Genomic DNA, 25,479 nt, shown 5'->3' on the forward strand with positions numbered 1-25,479 from the left:
TCATCACGCGATTTATGGTATTAACGGCTTAGTACACAAGGGGATGCCCAAAAAATACTCTAAATTGCCCATTGGGCATCTATTACCAGAATGCTAAAAAAATTAGCACAATTACATGCGAATTTCAACGGTGGCTGATAGCTAAATATGCTAAGGAGCATACTGGGGCGGCAGGGTAGCTTAGTGGTTAGAGCGTTGGACTAGTAGAAGGTTGCAAGTTCAAACCCCAGAGCTGACAAAGTACAAATCTGTCGTTCTGCCCCTGAACAGGCAGTGTTCCTAGGCCGTCATTGAAAATAAGAATTTGTTCTGTAATATACAAGATCTGGGACCTAGTTAAATAAAGGTTAAATTAAAAAATATATATATATATCCACCTGAGTTTGTGGGATCTTGTTTTCGGTTTAGTTTTTTTGATCTGTGCGCTTTCGTTTTCACTTTTGTTATTTTGTTTGAGTGTTTTTGCATATTAAAATCATGAACACTTCAGACGGGGCGAAGGTTCACCTTCCAAAAGGACAAAGACCCTAAGCACACAGCCAAGATAAAGCAGAAGTGGCTTCGGGACAAGTCTCTGAAGGTCCTTGAGTGGCCCAGCCAGAGCCCGGACTTGAACCCGATCGAACATCTCTGGAGAGACCTGAAAATAGCTGTGCAGCGACGCTCCCCATCCAACCTGACAGAGCTTGAGAGGATCTGCAGAGAAGAATGGGAGAAACTCCCCAAATACAGGTGTGCCAAGCTTGTAGCGTCATACCCAAGAAGACTCTATGCTGTAATCGCTGCCAAATGTGCTTCAACAAAGTACTGAGTAAAGAGTCTGAATACTTATGTAAATGAGATATTTCAGTTTGACATTTTTGATACATTTGCAAAAAAATGTCTAAAAACCCGTTTTTGCTTTGCCATTATGGGGTATTGTGATGCCATGATGGGGTATTGTGATGCCATGATGGGGTATTGTGATGTCATGATGGGGTATTGTGATGTCATGATGGGGTATTGTGATGTCATGATGGGGCATTGTGATGTCATGATGGGGTATTGTGATGTCATGATGGGGTATTGTGATGTCATGATGGGGTATTGTGTGTAGATTGATGAGGAAAAAAACAATTTCATGAATTTTAGAATAAGGCTGTAACGTAACAAAATGTGGAAAAAGTCAAGGGGTCTGAATACTTTCCGAATGCACCGTAGGTAGGAGCTACCGAATGTCATTTTTGGTGAGTTTAGATATTTACAAGCGTATGTGAATCAGAGGCATTGTGCAAATGAACAAAGTTTCGATGCATGCTTGTCTAAAGGAACAACAGTTCTGGCTCCGTGTGTGTACACTCTGGATCTGTGTGGAGTCGCTAGGGCAACAGGCCTGACTGATCTGTGGGAGGTGCAGACAGGCCAGAACAGAGGAGAAAAAAAATCAAGAAAATCAAGAAAATCAAGATAGCAGTGTCAGCTGTACAGATAACTGATCCAAAGGGCTTTAACTTCTCAAACACGGCAGAAAGCTAACCCAATATGATGCCCCGTCCTTTATAGCCAACCTGGTCCCAGATCTGTTTGTTCTTTATAGCCAACCTGGTCCCAGATCTGTTTGTTCTTTATAGCCAACCTGGTCCCAGATCTGTTTGTCCTTTATAGCCAACCTGGTCCTGCCTAACCTGGTCCCAGATCTGTTTGTTCTTTATAGCCAACCTGGTCCCAGATCTGTTTGTCCTTTATAGCCAACCTGGTCCTGCCTAACCTGGTCCCAGATCTGTTTGTCCTTTATAGCCAACATGGTCCTGCCTAACCTGGTCCCAGATCTGTTTGTGCTGTAATATACAAGACCTGGGACCAGGCTATAGTCTAAGCCTCAATAGGCAGCCATCCATTCCTATAGCCGTCATCATCTTATAGCTAGCTATATCTGTCTCAGGGACCATAGGCCTATAAGCCTACACTGCAGTCCAATACCCATATAGTCATTCTATAACTAAAAATATTCTTCCGTCTCTTAGATGGCTGAGCAGGTCACAGACTTCGGCTCCCCTGGCTTCTGTGATCCCCTAGTGAATGTCAATAGAACGTGTAACAGTAGACAACAGGCTAAGTATAGAGGAAGGTGTAACAGTAGACAACAGGCTAAGTATAGAGGAAGGTGTAACAGTAGACAACAGGCTAAGTATAGAGGAAGGTGTAACAGTAGACAACAGGCTAAGTATAGAGGAAGGTGTAACAGTAGAGAACAGGCTAAGTATAGAGGAACGTGTAACAGTAGACAACAGGCTAAGTATAGAGGAAGGTGTAACAGTAGACAACAGGCTAAGTATAGAGGAAGGTGTAACAGTAGACACCAGGCTAAGTATAGAGGAAGGTGTAACAATAGAGAACAGGCTAAGTATAGAGGAAGGTGTAACAGTAGACAACAGGCTAAGTACAGAGGAAGGTGTAACAGTAGAGAACAGGCTAAGTACAGAGGAAGGTGTAACAGTAGACAACAGGCTAAGTATAGAGGAAGGTGTAACAGTAGAGAACAGGCTAAGTATAGAGGAAGGTGTAACAGTAGACAACAGGCTAAGTATAGAGGAAGGTGTAACAGTAGACAACAGGCTAAGTAGAGAGGAAGGTGTAACAGTAGAGAACAGGCTAAGTATAGAGGAACGTGTAACAGTAGACAACAGGCTAAGTATAGAGGAAGGTGTAACAGTAGAGAACAGGCTAAGTATAGAGGAAGGTGTAACAGTAGACACCAGGCTAAGTATAGAGGAAGGTGTAACAATAGAGAACAGGCTAAGTATAGAGGAAGGTGTAACAGTAGACAACAGGCTAAGTACAGAGGAAGGTGTAACAGTAGAGAACAGGCTAAGTACAGAGGAAGGTGTAACAGTAGACAACAGGCTAAGTATAGAGGAAGGTGTAACAGTAGACAACAGGCTAAGTATAGAGGAAGGTGTAACAGTAGAGAACAGGCTAAGTATAGAGGAAGGTGTAACAATAGAGAACAGGCTAAGTACAGAGGAAGGTGTAACAGTAGACAACAGGCTAAGTATAGAGGAAGGTGTAACAGTAGACAACAGGCTAAGTACAGAGGAAGGTGTAACAGTAGACAACAGGCTAAGTATAGAGGAAGGTGTAACAGTAGACAACAGGCTAAGTATAGAGGAAGGTGTAACAGTAGACAACAGGCTAAGTATAGAGGAAGGTGTAACAGTAGACAACAGGCTAAGTACAGAGGAAGGTGTAACAGTAGACAACAGGCTAAGTATAGAGGAAGGTGTAACAGTAGACAACAGGCTAAGTACAGAGGAAGGTGTAACAGTAGACAACAGGCTAAGTATAGAGGAAGGTGTAACAGTAGACAACAGGCTAAGTACAGAGGAAGGTGTAACAGTAGACAACAGGCTAAGTATAGAGGAAGGTGTAACAGTAGACAACAGGCTAAGTATAGAGGAAGGTGTAACAGTAGACAACAGGCTAAGTACAGAGGAAGGTGTAACAGTAGACAACAGGCTAAGTACAGAGGAAGGTGTAACAATAGACAACAGGCTAAGTATAGAGGAAGGTGTAACAGTAGACAACAGGCTAAGTATAGAGGAAGGTGTAACAGTAGACAACAGGCTAAGTATAGAGGAAGGTGTAACATCAGTATAAGTATAGAGGAAGGTGTAACAGTAGACAACAGGCTAAGTACAGAGGAAGGTGTAACAGTAGAGAACAGGCTAAGTATAGAGGAAGGTGTAACAGTAGAGAACAGGCTAAGTATAGAGGAAGGTGTAACAGTAGAGAACAGGCTAAGTATAGAGGAAATTGTAACAGTAGACAACAGGCTAAGTATAGAGAAAGGTGTAACAGTAGACAACAGGCTAAGTATAGAGGAAGGTGTAACAGTAGACAACAGGCTAAGTAGAGAGGAAGGTGTAACAATAGAGAACAGGCTAAGTATAGAGGAAGGTGTAACATCAGTATAAGTATAGAGGAAGGTGTAACAGTAGACAACAGGCTAAGTATGGAGGAAGGTGTAACAGTAGAGAACAGGCTAAGTATAGAGGAAGGTGTAACAATAGAGAACAGGCTAAGTACAGAGGAAGGTGTAACAGTAGACAACAGGCTAAGTATAGAGGAAGGTGTAACAGTAGACAACAGGCTAAGTACAGAGGAAGGTGTAACAGTAGACAACAGGCTAAGTATAGAGGAAGGTGTAACAGTAGACAACAGGCTAAGTATAGAGGAAGGTGTAACAGTAGACAACAGGCTAAGTATAGAGGAAGGTGTAACAGTAGAGAACAGGCTAAGTATAGAGGAAGGTGTAACAGTAGAGAACAGGCTAAGTATAGAGGAAATTGTAACAGTAGACAACAGGCTAAGTATAGAGGAAGGTGTAACAGTAGACAACAGGCTAAGTATAGAGGAAGGTGTAACAGTAGACAACAGGCTAAGTAGAGAGGAAGGTGTAACAGTAGAGAACAGGCTAAGTATAGAGGAAGGTGTAACAGTAGACAACAGGCTAAGTACAGAGGAAGGTGTAACAGTAGAGAACAGGCTAAGTATAGAGGAAGGTGTAACAGTAGACAACAGGCTAAGTATAGAGGAAGGTGTAACAGTAGACAACAGGCTAAGTATAGAGGAAGGTGTAACAGTAGACAACAGGCTAAGTAGAGAGGAAGGTGTAACAGTAGAGAACAGGCTAAGTATAGAGGAAGGTGTAACAGTAGACAACAGGCTAAGTATAGATGAAGGTGTAACAGTAGACAACAGGCTAGGTACAGAGGAAGGTGTAACAGTAGAGAACAGGCTAAGTATAGAGGAAGGTGTAACAGTAGACAACAGGCTAAGTACAGAGGAAGGTGTAACAGTAGAGAACAGGCTAAGTATAGAGGAAGGTGTAACAGTAGACAACAGGCTAAGTATAGAGGAAGGTGTAACAGTAGAGAACAGGCTAAGTATAGAGGAAGGTGTAACATCAGTATAAGTATAGAGGAAGGTGTAACAGTAGAGAACAGGCTAAGTATAGAGGAAGGTGTAACAGTAGACAACAGGCTAAGTATAGAGGAAGGTGTAACAGTAGACAACAGGCTAAGTACAGAGGAAGGTGTAACAGTAGACAACAGGCTAAGTATAGAGGAAGGTGTAACAGTAGAGAACAGGCAAAGTAGAGAGGAAGGTGTAACAGTAGACAACAGGCTAAGTAGAGAGGAAGGTGTAACAGTAGAGAACAGGCTAAGTATAGAGGAAGGTGTAACAGTAGACAACAGGCTAAGTACAGAGGAAGGTGTAACAGTAGACAACAGGCTAAGTATAGAGGAAGGTGTAACAGTAGAGAACAGGCTAAGTAGAGAGGAAGGTGTAACAGTAGACAACAGGCTAAGTACAGAGGAAGGTGTAACAGTAGAGAACAGGATAAGTATAGAGGAAGGTGTAACAGTAGACAACAGGCTAAGTATAGAGGAAGGTGTAACATCAGTATAAGTATAGAGGAAGGTGTAACAGTAGACAACAGGCTAAGTATAGAGGAAGGTGTAACAGTAGAGAACAGGCTAAGTAGAGAGGAAGGTGTAACAGTAGAGAACAGGCTAAGTATAGAGGAAGGTGTAACAATAGAGAACAGGCTAAGTACAGAGGAAGGTGTAACAGTAGACAACAGGCTAAGTATAGAGGAAGGTGTAACAGTAGACAACAGGCTAAGTATAAAGGAAGGTGTAACAGTAGACAACAGGCTAAGTATAGAGGAAGGTGTAACAGTAGACAACAGGCTAAGTACAGAGGAAGGTGTAACAGTAGACAACAGGCTAAGTATAGAGGAACGTGTAACAGTAGAGAACAGGCTAAGTATAGAGGAAGGTGTAACAGTAGACAACAGGCTAAGTATAGAGGAAGGTGTAACAGTAGACAACAGGCTAAGTATAGAGGAAGGTGTAACATCAGTATAAGTATAGAGGAAGGTGTAACAGTAGACAACAGGCTAAGTATAGAGGAAGGTGTAACAGTAGAGAACAGGCTAAGTATAGAGGAAGGTGTAACAATAGAGAACAGGCTAAGTATAAAGGAAGGTGTAACAGTAGACAACAGGCTAAGTATAGAGGAAGGTGTAACAGTAGACAACAGGCTAAGTACAGAGGAAGGTGTAACAGTAGACAACAGGCTAAGTATAGAGGAAGGTGTAACAGTAGACAACAGGCTAAGTACAGAGGAAGGTGTAACAGTAGACAACAGGCTAAGTATAGAGGAACGTGTAACAGTAGAGAACAGGCTAAGTATAGAGGAAGGTGTAACAGTAGACAACAGGCTAAGTATAGAGGAAGGTGTAACAGTAGACAACAGGCTAAGTATAGAGGAAGGTGTAACATCAGTATAGGTATAGAAAAACATTAAAACCACTTAAAGTGCCACCACTAATACCACACCATTTGACAGAATAGGACATGACAGAACAGGACATGACAGAACAGGGCATGACAGGACAGGACATGACAAAACATGACAGAACAGGACAGGACATGGCAGGACATGACAGAACAGAACAGGACATGGCAGGACATGACAGAACAGGACATGACAGGACAGGACATGACAGAACAGGACATGAAAGAACAGGACATGACAGAACAGGACATGACAGGACAGGACATGACAGAACAGGACATGACAGAACAGGACATGACAGAACAGGACATGACAGGACAGGACATGACAGAACAGGACATGACAGAACAGGACATGGCAGAACAGGACATGACAGGACAGAACAGGACAGGACAGGACATGACATGGCAGGACATGACAGAACAGGACATGACAGGACAGAACAGGACAGGACATGACAGAACAGAACAGGACATGACAGAACAGGACATGACAGAACAGGACATGACAGAACAGGACATGGCAGGACAGGACATGGCAGGACAGGACAGAACAGGACATGACAGAACAGGACAGGTATTGACAAATTTGGAAATTACAGAACAGGACATGCCAAGACAGAACAGGACATGACAGTACATTACAAAACAGGACAAAACAGGCCATGACAGAACAGGACATGACAGGTATTGACAGAACAGGACAGGACAAGACAGAACAGGCCATGACAGAACAGGTCATGACAGAACAGGTCATGACAGAACAGGACCTGACAGAACAGGACATGGCAAGACAACACAGGACCTAACAGAGTAGGAACTGACAAAAAAAGGACAGAACAGGAAATGACGGCGGCAGGTTGCAGGTTGCAAGTTCAAACCCCCGAGCTGACAAGGTACAAATCTGTTGTTCTGCCCCTGAACAGGCAGTTAACCCACTGTTCCTAGGCTGTCATTGAAAATAAGAATTTGTTCTTAACTGACTTGCCTAGTTAAATAAAGGTAAAATAAAATTTAAAAAATGACAGAACATGACAGGACAGAAGAGGACATGACAGGTATTGACAGAACAGGACATGACGGAACAGGAACTGACAAAAAAGGACAGAATAGGCCATGACAAATCTGAACATGACAGAACAAGACATAACAGAACAGGAAATGACAGGACAGGTATTGACAAAACAGGAGATGACAGAACAGGACATGGCAGGACAGGACATAACAGGACATGATATGACAGAACATTTTATGACAAGGCAGGAGAACACAGGACCTAACAGAACAGGACCTGACAAAAACGGACAGGACAGGACATGACAGAACAGGACAGAACAGGACATAACAGGAAATGACAGGACAGGTATTGACAGAACAGGACAGGACATGACAGAACATTTTATGACAGAACATGGAAGGACCAAACAAGACCTGACAGAACAGGACCTGAAAAAAAAGGAAAGAACAGAACAGGACATAACATGACCTGACAGAACAGGAAATGACAAGACAGGACAGGTATTGACAGAACAGGACAGGACAGGAAGTGTAAATCAATAATCCCTCCACAGCCAACGAAGGGCCACCAGAATTACACTAAAATCTCTCGCTATCTCGCTCTCTCTCATAAAACACATCACACACAAACGTCACCTGTGTCTACATTCCACAGAGGCATGACGGCTTAGACCCAACTAGTGTTATGAAAAACAGACAGGCTGATAAACCCCCCTCTTCACTCTACGACCTTCAAGACCACACTGTGGCCTTTATAGCTGCTGTGTCCTGATTGAGTGTCAAGAGGACACTAGGCTATGCAGCCGTGATGCACATAGGCCAAGCTGCCAACCAGACGAATCCATGTGAGAGGAACAGTGTAACAGCAGGGATGGTGAATTGTGTTTTCAGATGGCATGTCTTTCTTTTAGCGTCAAAACATGGAGAAGACAAGGCCAAATGTCAAGGACCCTGAGAACTCAACTGCCCCGAGACAGGTAGGCACCGTTAACAGACCTGAGACAGGTAGGCAACGTTAGCAGGACTGAGACAGGTAGGCAACGTTAACAGACCTGAGACAGGTAGGCAACGTTAACAGACCTGAGACAGGTAGGCAACGTTAGCAGGACCAAGACAGGTAGGCAACGTTAACAGACCTGAGACAGGTAGGCAACGTTAGCAGGACCGAGACAGGTAGGCAACGTTAACAGACCTGAGACAGGTAGGCAACGTTAACAGACCTGAGACAGGTAGGCAACGTTAACAGACCTGAGACAGGTAGGCAACGTTAACAGACCTGAGACAGGTAGGCAACGTTAACAGACCTGAGACAGGTAGGCAACGTTAGCAGGACCGAGACAGGTAGGCAACGTTAACAGACCTGAGACAGGTAGGCAACGTTAACAGGAACCGAGACAGGTAGGCAACGTTAGCAGGACCGAGACAGGTAGGCAACGTTAGCAGGACTGAGACAGGTATGCAAAGTTCAATTTGGAGACATTTGCCTGTGTCATGACGTTGGCCTCTTTGGGTATAGCAAGCCCCATCCCCCTCTCCCTGCCTCCCCCTTTCCTCCTTCAACTAGGTTGCTGTGGTCAGAGAGACGTCGTAAATTCCTGAGGATCTCCTCATGGACACACAGTATAGAGAGAGTACATTTTCATAGAGCACAAAGCAATTCCTTCCACCTCACAGAACTTGAGGTACGAACAAATTTCATGTTCCGGAGAAAGTATAAAAGATCGGTGAAGAATCCAGCTATGAACTGGTCCGTTTGTCACAACTTGGGGAAGCTCATGGGAGATAGTGTGGCAACATTACCATTAAGCTGTTTATATAATAGCCTCAGATTTGAGGTTTACATCTAATTGTTGTATAAGATGAATGAGTGAGTATGATACTGTTTGTAGAATTGTGTAATATGATTTTGGACTGTTTAATGAAGGAAAACTCAAAAGGGGGATTGGAGTTAACTAAATCAGAGGACCGCCCCTGAGCCCAGTTAGGGTCAGACATCCTGGGACAGCCCTTTTCTGCCTTCCGAATAAAACCCCCAATGGGGTTTTCGATCAGCAAACCGAGCTTACCTCAATTACGAGATGGGTAAAGGTTGCAGACCATGTTTTTCTCCATTAGGAGGACAAAGGTTGTAGACCATTGCTGAATCTTTTAACCATACCACGTGGTTAAACTCTTAGACTATCGATACCGACAGAATAAGAACAAGTCTATAACAAATGAATGAATGTCACTCTGAACTATCCACTATAACCACGACAGAGAGAGAGGGAGAGAGACGGACAATTCTACGAAAGACGATACACTGAGCGTAAATATACAGTGCCTTGCGAAAGTATTCGGCCCCCTTGAACTTTGCGACCTTTTGCCACATTTCAGGCTTCAAACATAAATATATAAAACTGTATTTTTTTGTGAAGAATCAACAACAAGTGGGACACAATCATGAAGTGGAACGACATTTATTGGATATTTCAAACTTTTTTAACAAATCAAAAACAGAAAAATTGGGTGTGCAAAATTATTCAGCCCCTTTACTTTCAGTGCAGCAAACTCTCTCCAGAAGTTCAGTGAGGATCTCTGAATGATCCAATGTTGACCTAAATGACTAATGATGATAAATACAATCCACCTGTGTGTAATCAAGTCTCCGTATAAATGCACCTGCACTGTGATAGTCTCAGAGGTCCGTTAAAAGCGCAGAGAGCATCATGAAGAACAAGGAACACACCAGGCAGGTCCGAGATACTGTTGTGAAGAAGTTTAAAGCCGCATTTGGATACAAAAAGATTTCCCAAGCTTTAAACATCCCAAGGAGCACTGTGCAAGCGAAATATTGAAATGGAAGGAGTATCAGACCACTGCAAATCTACCAAGACCTGGCCGTCCCTCTAAACTTTCAGCTCATACAAGGAGAAGACTGATCAGAGATGCAGCCAAGAGGCCCATGATCACTCTGGATGAACTGCAGAGATCTACAGCTGAGGTGGGAGACTCTGTCCATAGGACAACAATCAGTCGTATATTGCACAAATCTGGCTTTTATGGAAGAGTGGCAAGAAGAAAGCCATTTCTTAAAGATATCCATAAAAAGTGTTGTTTAAAGTTTGCCACAAGCCACCTGGGAGACACACCAAACATGTGGAAGAAGGTGCACTGGTCAGATGAAACCAAAATTGAACTTTTTGGCAACAATGCAAAACATTATGTTTGGCGTAAAAGCAACACAGCTGAACACACCATCCCCACTGTCAAACATGGTGGTGGCAGCATCATGGTTTGGGCCTGCTTTTCTTCAGCAGGGACAGGGAAGATGGTTAAAATTGATGGGAAGATGGATGGAGCCAAATACAGGACCATTCTGGAAGAATGATGGACCTGATGGAGTCTGCAAAAGACCTGAGACTGGGACAGAGATTTGTCTTCCAACAAGACAATGATCCAAAACATAAAGCAAAATCTACAATGGAATGGTTAAAAAATAAACATATCCAGGTGTTAGAATGGCCGAGTCAAAGTCCAGACCTGAATCCAATCGAGAATCTGTGGAAAGAACTGAAAACTGCTGTTCACAAATGCTCTCCATCCAACCTCACTGAGCTCGAGCTGTTTTGCAAGGAGGAATGGGGAAAAAAGTCAGTCTCTCGATGTGCAAAACTGATAGAGACATACCCCAAGCGACTTACAGCTGTAATCGCAGCAAAAGGTGGCGCTACAAAGTATTAACTTAAGGGGGCTGAATAATTTTGCACGCCCAATTTTTCAGTTTTTGATTTGTTAAAAAAGTTTGAAATATCCAATAAATGTCGTTCCACTTCATGATTGTGTCCCACTTGTTGTTGATTCTTCACAAAAAAATACAGTTTTATATCTTTATGTTTGAAGCCTGAAATGTGGCAAAAGGTCGCAAAGTTCAAGGGGGCCGAATACTTTCGCAAGGCACTGTATATATTGATTGCAATTGTTCCCGATTGAGTGAGCGTTCATGTGCAAAGGATTAACATTTCAATTGTTATAATTATCACTTTGTAGTGACTTCTTAGTCGACCCCCACTTCCCCTTTTGTCTAACAAGCCGCCATGCTGGTTTAGCCCACATTCTCCTATCATTGCTTGTAACCACATTTACCTTGTTTGTTTGTTTGTTTATGCATTTCTGTGAATTACTTAGTTAGTAATAAATAAATGATTTAAGACAATTGATGTGTGGATGACTCATAGTGAAGACTGGGTTCGTGCAGATAACCAACAATTTACGACGTTTGGAATGAGACTAACGTGAGGTAAAGTAAATAATTAATTAATTCAAAGACTAATTGATCAGATAAAATATCTGAAAAGTTATTTTAGGAAATGATAACTTTGTAATCTGAATATTTTTCCTTGGTGCCCCGACTTCCTAGTTCATTACAGTTACATGATTAATCAGTCTAATCGCGTAATAACTAATTACAGAGAATCTTTGATAAAAACTATCAGTCTTCAGTTAATGATAGTAAAGACATGACACCTGCATCACAAATCTAATTCCCTTTATGATGTACTAAATCTGTCGTTCTGCCCCTGAACAGGCAGAGAACCCACTGTTCCTGGGCCGTCATTGAAAATAAGAATTTGTTCTTAACTGACTTGCCTAGTTAAATAAAGGTAAAATAAAATTCAAATTAAAAACTTGTTTTGACCAGGGCTCGTTGGGCTGTACAGACGTTCTAAATGTCAGGACATTACTTCAAAACGAGCAAGAAAAATGTTCTTGACCAGTCAGTATGGATGTGCCAAATGTCTCCGTTTATCGCTACTTTCTCTCAGTGTTAAATTACTCCTACGCTGATAGTCAAAACACTGTGTGAGCAGCATAGCACTGCAGCACGACACATTCAGTACTGTGTGAGCAGCATAGCACTGCAGCACGACTAGGGTCGGAAAAAAAATTCTGGTAACTGTCAATAAATTCCATGGTTTTTCAGAAATCCCGGTTGGAGGATTAGCGGAATCAGGAAGGAAGAAGCAGGAAATCCGGAAGCCTCCAACCAGGATTTCTAGAAAATCAGGGAATGTATTGAAAGTTCCCATAATTTTCCAACACTAAGCATGACACATTCAGTACTGCTGGTAATGGCAGACATAGAGAGGTTACTCAGCGGAATTGGTTCCAGAATAAACATTTCTATAAATAGAGTTACTGTGTGGTATCAGTGTACGAGGCACCAGAACCTTGCTCTCATTAAAGTTTCAAGTTCCTCAGTGTCTACATCACCAACAAACTAACATGGTCCAAACACATAAAGACAGTTGTGAAGAGGGAACGACAAAGCCTATTCCTCCTCAGGAGACTGAAAAGATTTGGCATGGGTCTCCAGATCCTCAAAAAGTTCTACAGCTGCACCGTCAAGAGCAACTGGTTGCATCACCGCCTGGTATGGCAACTGTTCGGCATCTGACCGCAAGGCACTACAGAGGGTAGTGCGCACGGCCCAGTACATCACTGGGGCCAAGCTTTCTGTCATCCAGGACCTCTGTACTAGCCAGTGGCAGAGGAAGGCCCCAAAAATTGTAGAGGTACCAGAGCGCCAAGTCTAGGTCCCAAAGGCTCCTTAACAGCTTCGACCACCAAGCCACTAGACTGCTGAACAATTAATCAAATGGCCACCCGGACTATCTACTCACTGTTTATTTTCTATGCATAGTCACTTTAATAACTCTACCTACGTGTACATATCTCAATTACCTCAACTAACCGGTGCCCCCACACATCGACTCTGTACCGGTACCCCCTGTATATAGCCTCACTATTGTCATTTTATTGCTACTTTAAAAAAATAAAACAAATATTGAAAATATAACGATATTTTCTTAAAACTGCATTGTAAGTTAGCATTTCACAATAAGGTCTACCTACACCTGTTGCATTCAGTGCATTGTGACAAATTGAATGTTGATTTGATACAAGACCAACAGAGACAATAGAATAGACTGTACATTAACATAACATCTCTTTCTATGGCTATATGGTAGTCCATTCTGTGTGTTCTTTAAACACATGTCAATTACATGTAATTGTAATTAATAAAAATGTATTAACTGTATACTAAAATGTCCTGAACTTGACCTCGACATAAACCAAAGTGCAATGTACCATACGATTCTATCACCAAATAAAGTAGGTTGAACGTTACAGAAATTGTTACGGCTTTCTTCCGTCCAAGGAGAGGCGGACCAAAATGCAGCGTGGTTATTTCAATACATCTTTTAATAAAAGATAATAAAGACAAACAATACAAAAAAACATAACGTGAAAACCTAAACAGCCTTATCTGGTGCAAACAAACACTGAGACACGAACAATCACCCACGAAAACACTCAAAGAATATGGCTGCCTAAATATGGTTCCCAATCAGAGACAACGATAATCACCTGCCTCTGATTGAGAACCACTCCGTAGACTTTTCTAGACAACCCTACTAACCACAATCCCATACCTACAACAAACCCCTAGACAAAACACACCACAAAAATAACCCATGTCACACCCTGGCCTGATCAAAATAATAAAGAAAACACAAAATACTAAGACCAGGGCGTGACAGAAATCTAAATGTCGGAGAACATTTCCTAAGAGGTCATCTTTCATGATAAGTGACAACAAAAGACAAAAGCATGAATAGATGTAATATAATAATGAATCCATTCTCGGTCACCTCCCAGGAGGTGTGTTGTGTAACTATAGTGGGTAGATTAATAAAGAGGAGGGAGTGCTATTGTGTGCACACAACACGCACACACGGACACACACACACACACACACACGTACACACAGACATGGACACATAGACGGACACACACACACACACACACACACTGGAGATTCGGTGGGTGAAACTCAATTCCATGTTGTGGCTAGTGACAGTGTAGTGACAGTGTAGTGACAGTGTAGTGACAGAGAATACACTAAATATGCCTAGAATTACACTCCCAACTTGCATAACTGTCCAATTTACTGTCATGTGGTATGGAGAGAGAGACCCCGGTTGGTATGGGGAGAGAGACCACGGTTGGTATGGAAAGAGAGAGAGACCACGGTTGGTATGGAGAGAGCGAGACAACGGTTGGTATGGAAAGAGAGACCACGGTTGGTATGGAGAGAGAGACCACGGTTGGTATGGAGAGAGAGAGAAAGAGACCACGGTTGGTATGGAAAGAGAGAGAGAGACCACAGTTGGCATGGAGAGAGAGAGACCACGGTTGGTATGGAAAGAGAGACCACGGTTGGTATGGAGAGAGAGACCACGGTTGGTATGGAGAGAGAGAGAGAGACCACGGTTGGTATGGAGAGAGCAAGACAACGGTTGGTATGGAAAGAGAGACCACGGTTGGTATGGAGAGAGAGACCACGGTTGGTATGGAGAGAGAGAGAGAGACCACGGTTGGTATGGAGAGAGCAAGACAACGGTTGGTATGGAAAGAGAGACCACGGTTGGTATGGAGAGAGAGACCATGGTTGGTATGGAGAGAGAGAGAGAGACCACGGTTGGTATGGAAAGAGAGAGAGACCACGGTTGGTATGGCGAGAGAGAGACCACGGTTGGTATGGAGAGAGAGAGACCACGGTTGGTATGGAGAGAGAGAGAGAGAGACCACGGTTGGTATGGAAAGAGAGAGAGAGACCACGGTTGGTATGGAGAGAGCAAGACAACGGTTGGTATGGAAAGAGAGACCACGGTTGGTATGGAGAGAGCAAGACAACGGTTGGTATGGAAAGAGAGACCACGGTTGGTATGGAGAGAGAGACCACGGTTGGTATGGAAAGAGAGACCACGGTTGGTATGGAGAGAGAGACTACGGTTGGTATGGAGAGAGAGAGAGAGACCACGGTTGGTATGAAGAGAGCAAGACAGCGGTTGGTATGGAAAGAGAGACCACGGTTGGTATGGAGAGAGAGAGACCACGGTTGGTATGGAGAGAGAGAGAGAGAGACCACGGTTGGTATGGAGAGAGAAAGAGAGAGAGAGAGAGAGAGACCACGGTTGGTATGGAGAGAGAGAGAGACCACGGTTGGTATGGAGAGAGCAAGACCATGGTTGGTATGGAGAGAACGAGACCACGGTTGGTATGGAGCAAGAGAGAGAGAGACCCCGGTTGGTATGGAGAGAGAGAAAGAGAGAGAGAGAGAGAGAGAGAGAGAGAGAGAGATCACAGTAGGTATGGAGAGAGAGCGAGACCACAGTTGGTACGGAGAGAGAGAGACCACGGTTGGTATGGAGAGAGACCACGGTTGGTATGGAGAGAGAGAGCAAGACCACGGATGGTTTGGAGAGAAAGAGAGAGAGACCACGGTTGGTATGGAGAGAATGAGAGAGACCATGGTTGGTATGTAGAAAGAGACCATGGTTGGTATGGAGAGAGAGATACCACGTTTGGTATGGAAAGAGAGACCACGGTTGGTACGGAGAGAGAGAGACCACGGTTGGTACGGAGAGAGAGAGACCACGGTTGGTACGAGAGAGAGAGAGAAAGGCCACGGTTGGTATGGAGAGAGAGAGACCACGGTTGGTATGGAGAGAGAGAGACAACGGTTGGTATGGAGAGAGAGAGAGACCACGGTTGGATTGGAGAGAGCGAGAGACCATGGTTGGTACGGAGAGAGCGAGATCACGGTTGGATTGGAGAGACCACGGTTGGTATGGAGAAAGAGAGACCACGGTTGGTACGGAGAGAAAGAGAGAGTCCACAGTTGGTATGGAGAGAGAGAGTCCACAGTTGGTATGGAGAGAGAGAGACCACAGTTGGTATGGAGAGAGAGAGACCACAGTTGGTATGGAGAGAGAGTGTCCATGGTTGGATTGGAGAGAGCGAGAGACCACGGTTGGTATGGAGAGAGCGAGATCACGGTTGGATTGGAGAGAGAGACCACGGTTGGTACGGAGAGAGAGAGACCACGGTTGGTATGGAGAGAGAGACCACGGTTGGTATGGAGAGAGAAAGAGACCACGATTGGTATGGAGAGAGAGACCACAGTTGGTATGGAGAGAGAGACCACAGTTGGTATGGAGAGAGAGACCACAGTTGGTATGGAGAGAGAGACCACGGTTGGTATGGAGAGAGAGAGAGAGAGACCACGGTTGGTACGGAGAGAGAAAGAGACCACGATTGGTATGGAGAGAGACAGACTATGGTTGGATAAACAAATAAATATTCTATTGGACATGTCTTTTGTTTTAGAAAACCATAACACTTATTTATCTTCCCTCCTCACTACAGCAAAATAATGATTTTTTTTAAATAATTGCCATAATCCATGTTCAACTTCAGTGTTTTAGATAGTCTTATTCACTATTTTGACCCCGTAAATCCATCTTCTTACTCAAGACTTTAACACTCTACAGGTGTCACAGTTTGACCACAGCAGGGAGCCCTGGCTCTCAGCCTCTCACATGAATTCATAACACAGAGATTTATTTTCCATAAGAGTCGAGACCACATTCCTCCCATATCCAGTGTGTTTAAAACCCGTAATCACAAAGAACATCAGAGCAGGAATGCTGATCTAGGATCAGATCCCCACTGTTCATGTAATCTTATTTATTATGATCTAAAAAGGGAACATTTATCCTAGATCAGCACTCCTACTCTCCCTGCAGACTGAGGCTCTGGGAAACTCAGTCCACATATTGCCAGGTCTAAGAGGGGCTCTGCAGCAATAAGTTCTGGGTTGTATAAGGCTCTGTGATGTGTGTGTCCCAAACAGCAGCCTAGTATTCCCATATGGAAGCCCTGGTCAAAAGTAGTGCACTATAACAAGGGAATAGTGTGTCATTTGGGACGTATCCCTGGCTGTCATGCTACAGTATAAACCAAAGACTTGGGTTGTATACATTCTTGGGATACTAATCATTCAAATCCAAACAGTGCAGTACAGTGCACCTCAGTCAGTGCAATTGGCAATTAGAAAGTACTCAGTCCATATATTGTCATGGCTAATCAAGAGGTTTCAACTCTCAGCAGTGATATGTTCTGTTTTTAATGAATCCAAACCCAGAACTAGGTCTAAATCTTACGTGCGCAGGCTCCAGAGTGGCGCAGATGTCTAAGGCAACTGCATCTCAGTGCTAGATGCGCGTCCCTACAGACCCTGGTTCGATTCCAGGCTGTATCACAAACGGCCGTGATTGGGAGTCCCAATAGGGTGACGCACAATTGGCCCAGCGTCGTCCGGGTTTGGTCAGTGTAGGCCGTCATTGTAAAATAAGAATGTGTTCTTAACTGACTTGCCTAGTTAAATAAAGTTTAAATAAAATGTTAGATAAATGTTAACTAAATGTTGAATAAAGGTTAAATAAAGGTTAAATGTTAATAGTCTATCACAGTATGCATCGTAAATGGCTCCTTTTTGGCCATGGCCCATAGTGCTCTTGGGGAAATGCCATTTGGGACCCGGATACAATCGAGAGTTAAATAAGCTCAGTGCACCTCAGTCTATTGTTGCAATGCACATCCCTCCATGATATTGAAGCGAGTGTTTCCTCCTATAGCAGCCTACTGTCCTCCCTTCACTATACTGGCTCTGTCTTTACTGAAACACTCTGGGGATTCAACTACTTAGTCTCTAGCGGTTGTTGGCAGAGTTTTAAAACCATTCCAATCCTGATTAAAAGACAATAGCAGTTTAACATATTAGGGCTGGCTTTAGGACCATGCAGATGCCTTAGAGCAGGCAGGAAGGATCAGCAGGACTTTCCCTTCGAAACAGTGCAGAGGTTAAAGATGGCTGTAAAATGGCTAGGTAACTGCTGTTTGACTTGACATGAAACGAAACTAGAGTTTTTAATCCCAGTGCAGAGCTAGTGTTGTAGCAGCTAATTGCTGTAAAACATGTTGTCGTGGGAATGTTATTTATGTCCCTTATCAGCTAATTGCTGTAAAACATGTTGTCGTAGAATGTTATTTATGTCCCTTATCAGCTAATTGCTGTAAAACATGTTGTCGTGGGAATGTTATTTATGTCCCTTATCAACTAATTGCTGTAAAACATGTTGTCGTGGGAATGTTATTTATGTCCCTTATCAGCTAATTGCTGTAAAGCATGTTGTCGTGGGAATGTTATTTATGTCCCTTAGCAGCTAATTGCTGTAAAACATGTTGTCGTAGAATGTTATTTATGTCCCTTATCAACTAATTGCTGTAAAACATGTTGTCGTAGAATGTTATTTATGTCCCTTATCAACTGAGGTGAATTCATTTACAGCAGCCAAGGTGATCATAGCTGAAGTCAATTGTGATTGTTTTTGCTGTTCTCTGAATAGTATTTTAGAGTTTTTAAATTGTGTAGAAATACAGTAAATGAACTTCAACACTGTCATTTTGCCATACCCTAAGTTTATGTGAACTGACCCCACTTTGCCATACCCTACATTCATCTGAACTGACCCCACTTTGCCATACCCTGTTCAGCTGAAATCATGTCCCAATTTAGCTGCATTTCAAAAATAACTGGCCAAAACAAACTGGCTACAATTGAGAGCAGGGGTGCAACTTTCCCTGGCCACATGGGAAAGACCATCTCAGAGCGGTCGAGTAGGCTGTTTGGTTGTTTCAGCCACCTGGATTTAGGACCACGTGGACACCACAGAGCATGCAGACAGGCTGTGCAGCTTCTGACCAGCACGGTGCTGCTGTCTGTGTGTTGCACTTTTCCTCAGGGTTGTAAAAGCAAGCAGAGCAGAAACTGGCTAATCTTTATTTGGCTGATGTAGCTGGCAAGGTAACAGCTGTTTGACTTAATTGGGGAAAAAAAGTATTTATTCCCAGTGCTGAGCTAGTAGTGTAACTAACATGAAACGTTAGCGGATGAAACATGGCTAACGTTAGCTAGCTAGCTCACTTACTTTAGGTATTATTTAACGTTAGAGGATGAAACATGGCTAACGTTAGCTAGCTAGCTCACTTACTTTAGGTATTATTTAACGTTAGAGGATGAAACATGGCTAACGTTAGCTAGCTAGCTCACTTACTTTAGGTATTATTTAACGTTAGAGGATGAAACATGGCTAACGTTAGCTAGCTAGCTCACTTACTTTAGGTATTATTTAACGTTAGAGGATGAAACATGGCTAACGTTAGCTAGCTAGCTCACTTACTTTAGGTATTATTTAACGTTAGAGGATGAAACATTATCTCTCGACTAAAGTTCTCTCTGAAGAAAATGAACTAGCTAGCTAGCTAATAGCTACCACAGCCAGTTCAGCTCTAGCTATCGGTCAGTGTTGTAGCCTTTTTGTCCCGTTTCAACAAAAGTAAATTAACTTGGTTAGTTTTCACCAGTAGATGTATCATTAGAGCTAGCCAAAAGTTGGCTAACGTTAGCTAGCTAGCTCACGTACTTTCGGTATTATTTATGCCTCAATCACACCACAGTAGACTTGAATCAAACGATGAAACCTGAGGTCAAACGATCAAAGACCGATATTCAGACGTTTTTTTGACAGCGCAATGTGAGTTTTTAATTAGATTCAGTATAGCATTGTAATGTTATTGATCTGTCAGTTTCCCTAGCTAATTCCCTAGTTTTCACACTGACACGGCATAAACAGCTCTACAGGCTTCACTGTCATGGTGCACAGTCAGTACACAACGCAATATTGATGATGATGAATGGATACAGATACTGTATGTTTGAATGCCCAGTCCTGTTCATATAAATTCAGACATCAAAGACTGCAGTTTCAGGCCATCCATAGAACATACTATAAGCAAGTGAAACTGCATATCATGCCCACAGAAATGTTATTCCTCTGCTGGAAGTGTAAAACACAAAAGGGGACATGCTGTATTTGCATTATGTGAAGGCTGGAATATTTGTTGTTGTTGTAGAGCAGTACCAAATAGATACACACCCCCCCCCCCCCGACCCCATGGCACACGAGTCACCCGTGGGATTTTGCCCCTGTCCATTGAGGAGGCCCGCTGGGGATGCCACGTTCCAAGGAATATGGGGTTTGTGACCCTAGATGCACAAGGCACGTCTCTCTCTCTCTCTCTCTCGCCTCGAATGAGCTCTCTCCCGCCATTTCATGGCTATTCATTGTTTCATGACATTCATTGTGTACAGTGTTTTTTGCTGTGTCTGTCAAATCACCAGTAGTGAGTCTACATTTACCGTTAATTCCCATCATTTATCATCTGCCATGCTTGTTTGGTTATGGTAATTTATGTTAATGCATTCAATATAGTACTAGTACAGTCATTTACAGATGTCATTGTCGGGAGTAGACATGTATTCAGCAGATGTTAAATGATACCCTCTTGAGAAACACGTTTTGTTTATTTCATTTAATTTACAAGTTTTGTCAATTTATTTATTCATTTTTTTTTGTTTGAAACGCGCCTGTCATTGTTGAGTAAAGACGCACACCTGATTATGCATATAGAAGTAGGATTAGTCTACCTGGCCTGTGTGCAAATGCAGGCCTATAAATGTGCCCATTTGAGGATGTCTGACAGTATTTCTAACTGTCTTGACGAACCAACACTAATGAGCTGTGGAACTTCTCAAAGTCATTTTTTCTTCACCTCAAACAGCAAGTTAACAAAGTCTGTTTTTAGAATGAATTGAGAATGACAATAGTTTCGAACTCTCTCCCTTTTGATAACCCCTCTGCATAAAAAGGGAAAAATGTAATGTTCTGATCCAGTGGAAACGTCATAAAATACCTGATTACCTCTTATCCTTTGCACAAATAGTCTACAGCTGTGTCCTGCCTCAAGCTCACTGGAGCTGGAAACTGAAGGCCCAGAATATTTGATATAATGTCTCAAGATTGCTAGTGCTAGTTTTGGGGCCACCCAGTTGATACAATGTTTCAAGATGGTTGAAACATTGGTTATTTTCTACCTGCTGGCTGAAATGTTTTTTGTGTTGGCTTTATGTAGGTTATTATTACATAGTTGGCAATGGCAATAAAAATTACTTTTAGATTTGGTATCATTTTCATTTAGATTTTAGATCGTCTGTGGTTAATCAACGTCCTGTGATTTCGAGATACAAAGACTATTATAAATTAAAGGAAACTGTTCCAAGAAAAAGTACATTATGCAAATCATAACTGGGCGAGCAGATGGATAAAAATGGCGAGATAAATTGACACCGCAGATGGAAAAGGTTGCCGACTGTTGGTGTAGCCTTTTAACCGGCAACGTCAGGAGCAACGAGAGGGTTGGGAACAGGTTTTTTTTTTTTCTGTTTCTGGTTAGGCTATCTCGATCTCTGGCTCCCTCGAGTCATTTGTGTGTCGTCATTATTTAATCAAACATCGTGCTTAAAGCATCAGACAAGGTCAGTACAAGTTCAAACACACAGGATGTGTCTATATAGGCCTGTGGGAAAAAAATAGACATTTTAAACTTTTGACTAATCGGTTGGAAAAGACTACACTTGGTGGATCAATATTTATTTTATTCAGGGACAGTCCTAGTAGAAATGCAGGAAATTAGCTTGAGACAATTCTGAACCCCCCCTGAGAGATTCTGTCCCGCCCAAAACCAAAGTTACATGCCTGATTAGGAGTATTGTAGAGTTTGGTCATTGTTTTTGAAGTAGCCTACTGATGAATAATGCAGTTAATTAATTACAATTATGCAGAGGATTAGCTTGTCTATCTGGGTCTGAGTAATAGATAGATCAAGATGCTCACTGCTCAGCTGGGACACTGACTGGTAGCACTTGCATGGGTCTTGAATAGCCTTATATCTCAAATGGATTCAATTGTTTTTCTTTAAACTCATCAATCAACACATAATACCCCATAATGACAAAGAAAAAAAAGTGTTAGGAAATTTTTGCAAATGTATAAATAAAAAAAAATAAAAAAAACAGAAATACCTCATTTACATAAGTATTCATACCCTTTACTCAGTACTTTGTTGAAAGCACCTTTGTCAGTGATTACAGCCTCACATCTTCTTGGGTGACGCTACAAGCTTGGCACACCTGTATTTGGGGAGTTTCTCCCATTCTTTGCAGATCCTCTCAAGCTCTATCAGGTTGGATGGGGAGTGTCGTTGCACAGCTATTTTCAAGTCTCTCCAGAGATGTTCGATTGGGTTCAAGTCCGGGCTCTGACTGGGCCACTCAGGGATATTCAGAGACTTGTCCCGAAGGCACTCTTGCGTTGACTTGGCTGTGTGCTTAGGGTCGTTGTCCTGTTGGCCGTTGGCCTGCCAGCTCCAAGAATAGTCTTGGTGGTTCCAAACTCCTTCCATTTAAGAATGATGGAGGCCACTGTGTTCTTGGGGACCTTCAATGCTGCATATTTTTTTGTACCCTTCCCCCAGATCAATTCCTTTGACCTCATGGCTTTGTTTTTGCTCTGTCATGCACTGTCAACTGTGGGACGTTATATAGACAGGTGTGTGCCTTTCCAAATCATGTCCAATCAATTGAATTTACCACAGGTGGACTCCAATCAAGTTCTAGAAACATCTCAAAGATGATCAATGAAAACATGATGCACCTGAGCTCAATTTCATGTCCCATAGCAAAGGGTCTGAATACTTATGTAAATAAGGTATTTCAGTGGTTGCTTTTTTATAAATTTGCAAACCTTTCTAAAAGCCTGTTGTCATTATGGGGACTTGTGTGTAGATTGATGAGAATTTCTGTTCATTTAATCCATTCTAGAATAAGGCTGTAACATAACATAATATGGAAAAGGGGGAAGGGGTCTGAATACTTTCCGAATACTGTACATTATAAGAATAATGGTCCTGCTATAAATTCAGGGGATTTCCCAGTAAATAAATAAAATATTTATCATTGGGTGACATCAGGTGAAAAATTAATAAAGTTAATTTTTATTTGATATTTTAGAAGAAACATTAGTCACTATGGTACAGCAGGCAGATCCTGCACCCATCCATCCATAATACCGCATAGATGCAGTTTTCCTACAATTATCCTATACTGTACTGAATGTTGATGACGGTGCTCAGTGCTCACGCTTTTGGCAGTCTTACCTTCTTGACAGATTTGAGAGTGGGCACCGCAGTGAATGCGGCGGACTGCAATTCACCGACATTCATGTTCATGTCGCTGTTCTTGCTAACGGTCATCGCAGAATATTTTTCCGCGACGTTCTCGGTCTCTTTTACATATTTCGTTGCCTGTTTCACCAGCTCCAATTTACCGTCTACGACCGCGTCTGTCATCTTCGCATTCAAGTGATTCCGACCTCTTGATTGAGAATTGTGATAATGTCCGACTTGGTAGGCTAGTCTTCTCTCTGCTGCTCGCTTTTCGTTGACCGGTGAGCTTTACTGCTTCGTGTTTGGATTTTCTGAACCGAAACAGTCTGCTGAGCGCAAAATCAAGAGATGGACTATGTAACGTTACTATACTGAATATTATTAGTTGGCATGTAAGCACTGAGCAGTGGAGAGTGTGTCGTCAACTGTTGTTCTCGGTCATCCGCCGGTTTACCAGTTACAGTCGGTTGTCTCAGTCACAAGCTCAGCATCCGATGTGGGCGTCTTTTTAGAATCAGTCACCTGAATGAGTGGGCGGGATGTGGAAGGCTCTCGGCCAATGGCCAGCCGAGAAGGTGTGAAGGGACCGCACGTGTGCCCAATGAGAGCTGGACTGGACCCGTCTCACTTTTGAAAGCATCATGACCACTGCTAACCCACAGTCAATTTTGTTCAAGTTAAGATTTTTTGTGTATTGATGATCAATGAAGTGTATCAATAGCTACACACCATGTTAGTATAATTTAATGAACAGATGTTACCCGAAAGAGTTCACAGTCAAATAATTTGTTATCCAAAAACGTGAATCTCCTGTGGACAGATTCAGTGTAAATTACAAACTTTAGCAATAATTTTACTTTTTGAAAGCCGAGATTAGTTAACCACAATTTGTTTGATCTATCATCCCTGAAGGACTGCATCAAAATATGACCAAAAAAATACCCCTTAAATTAAAACACGTTTTTTCTGATTGATGAGATAAAGATGGTGAAGAGTCGGTCCTCTTTTACTCCATCACAATCGTACACTGACTCGTTTATAGCATAAGGTGGTCATAGCAACGGGCAGTAGGGGTGCTGCAAAACAGTAGTTGTATAGTTAAGAACAGTATCTTGCAGGATTCAACCGTTGGAATTGTAAAAGTGGTTTCCCCTGTTCCTTTTCTCTTGTGATGTCATTCTAATGGAATCCAGAAAGAACAAAACCCTGTCCCTTTCTCTGTGATGTCATTCTAATGGAATCCAGAAAGAACAAAACCCTGTACTCAAAACGTTTACATCAAAAGGTGTAAAGTTAAGAGGCAAAGACACAAAACATCCACATTAAATTAAAGATGTTTCTTTGATCAAATAGCATGGAAAACAACCACTTTTTGTGCATTATTAATTTACCATCCTTACAGACCACTTAATGTATTGTGCACAGGCTGGTCATCTAGGTTTGTACATGTATACTTTCTATCACCATGGAGATAAAGCAATGTACAATACAGTAATTTAGTACATTGCGATAATGTGATGATGTGGCTCAGTTCGTAGAGCATGAAAATGTATGCACATGCTACTGTAAATTGCTTTGGATAAGAGTGTCTACTAAAAAGGAATGAATAGCTGGCAGCACCCCCCAAACAGACACCTTCACATGTAATATCATAAAAGGACAAAAGTTTACAACAATTGCAAAGGTGTGGGGAAACCTCTTCTATAGTAGTGATGTGTTACTGACTGGGTCAGAGAATAATGAGTGTTCCTTATTCCAGCTGATCTTCTGGAGGGGAGTTACTGTGGGTCTTGTGGTACATGTTTGAAAAGTGCATCATCATAATATAACACAAAACAAAATACACCCGGATCCACCCCCCAAAAGTCACTGGTTCTCTTCCTCTTGACAGACCATGTGACCACACCCAGGTGCCAGTGTATGTTCTTCCACTTCTCAGCTGTGTCCCCTGAGTTAAATCCCTAAGAGCACAGTACACGCTCAAGGTAATCAAACCTCTCTGTGTGTTGTCGGGAAGCTGCTGTCTCTCAACACTGGTCAGGTCCTCAGACAGGTTGGCAGTGTTGGAGTCCAGAGTCACAGAAGCTCAAACAGAAAGAATAGA

General features: G+C 42.5%; 1 protein-coding gene across 1 annotated transcript in view; it reads right to left on the bottom strand.

Moving 5' to 3' along the window:
• Positions 1 to 23,899, bottom strand: part of LOC110532803 (S-adenosylhomocysteine hydrolase-like protein 1) — a 59,141-nt gene extending 35,242 nt beyond the window's left edge. Inside the window, exon 1 of the mRNA XM_090185418.1 lies at positions 23,367 to 23,899. Coding sequence (XP_090041544.1) covers positions 23,367 to 23,558 — 192 coding nt within the window. The 5' untranslated portion in view covers positions 23,559 to 23,899. The remainder of the gene's footprint in view (positions 1 to 23,366) is intronic.
• Positions 23,900 to 25,479: the final 1,580 nt, after the last annotated feature.

Source organism: Oncorhynchus mykiss, chromosome 9, assembly GCF_057628025.1.
Source record: "Oncorhynchus mykiss isolate SJ-2025 chromosome 9, ASM5762802v1, whole genome shotgun sequence".
Classification (NCBI taxonomy): Eukaryota; Metazoa; Chordata; class Actinopteri; order Salmoniformes; family Salmonidae; genus Oncorhynchus; species Oncorhynchus mykiss.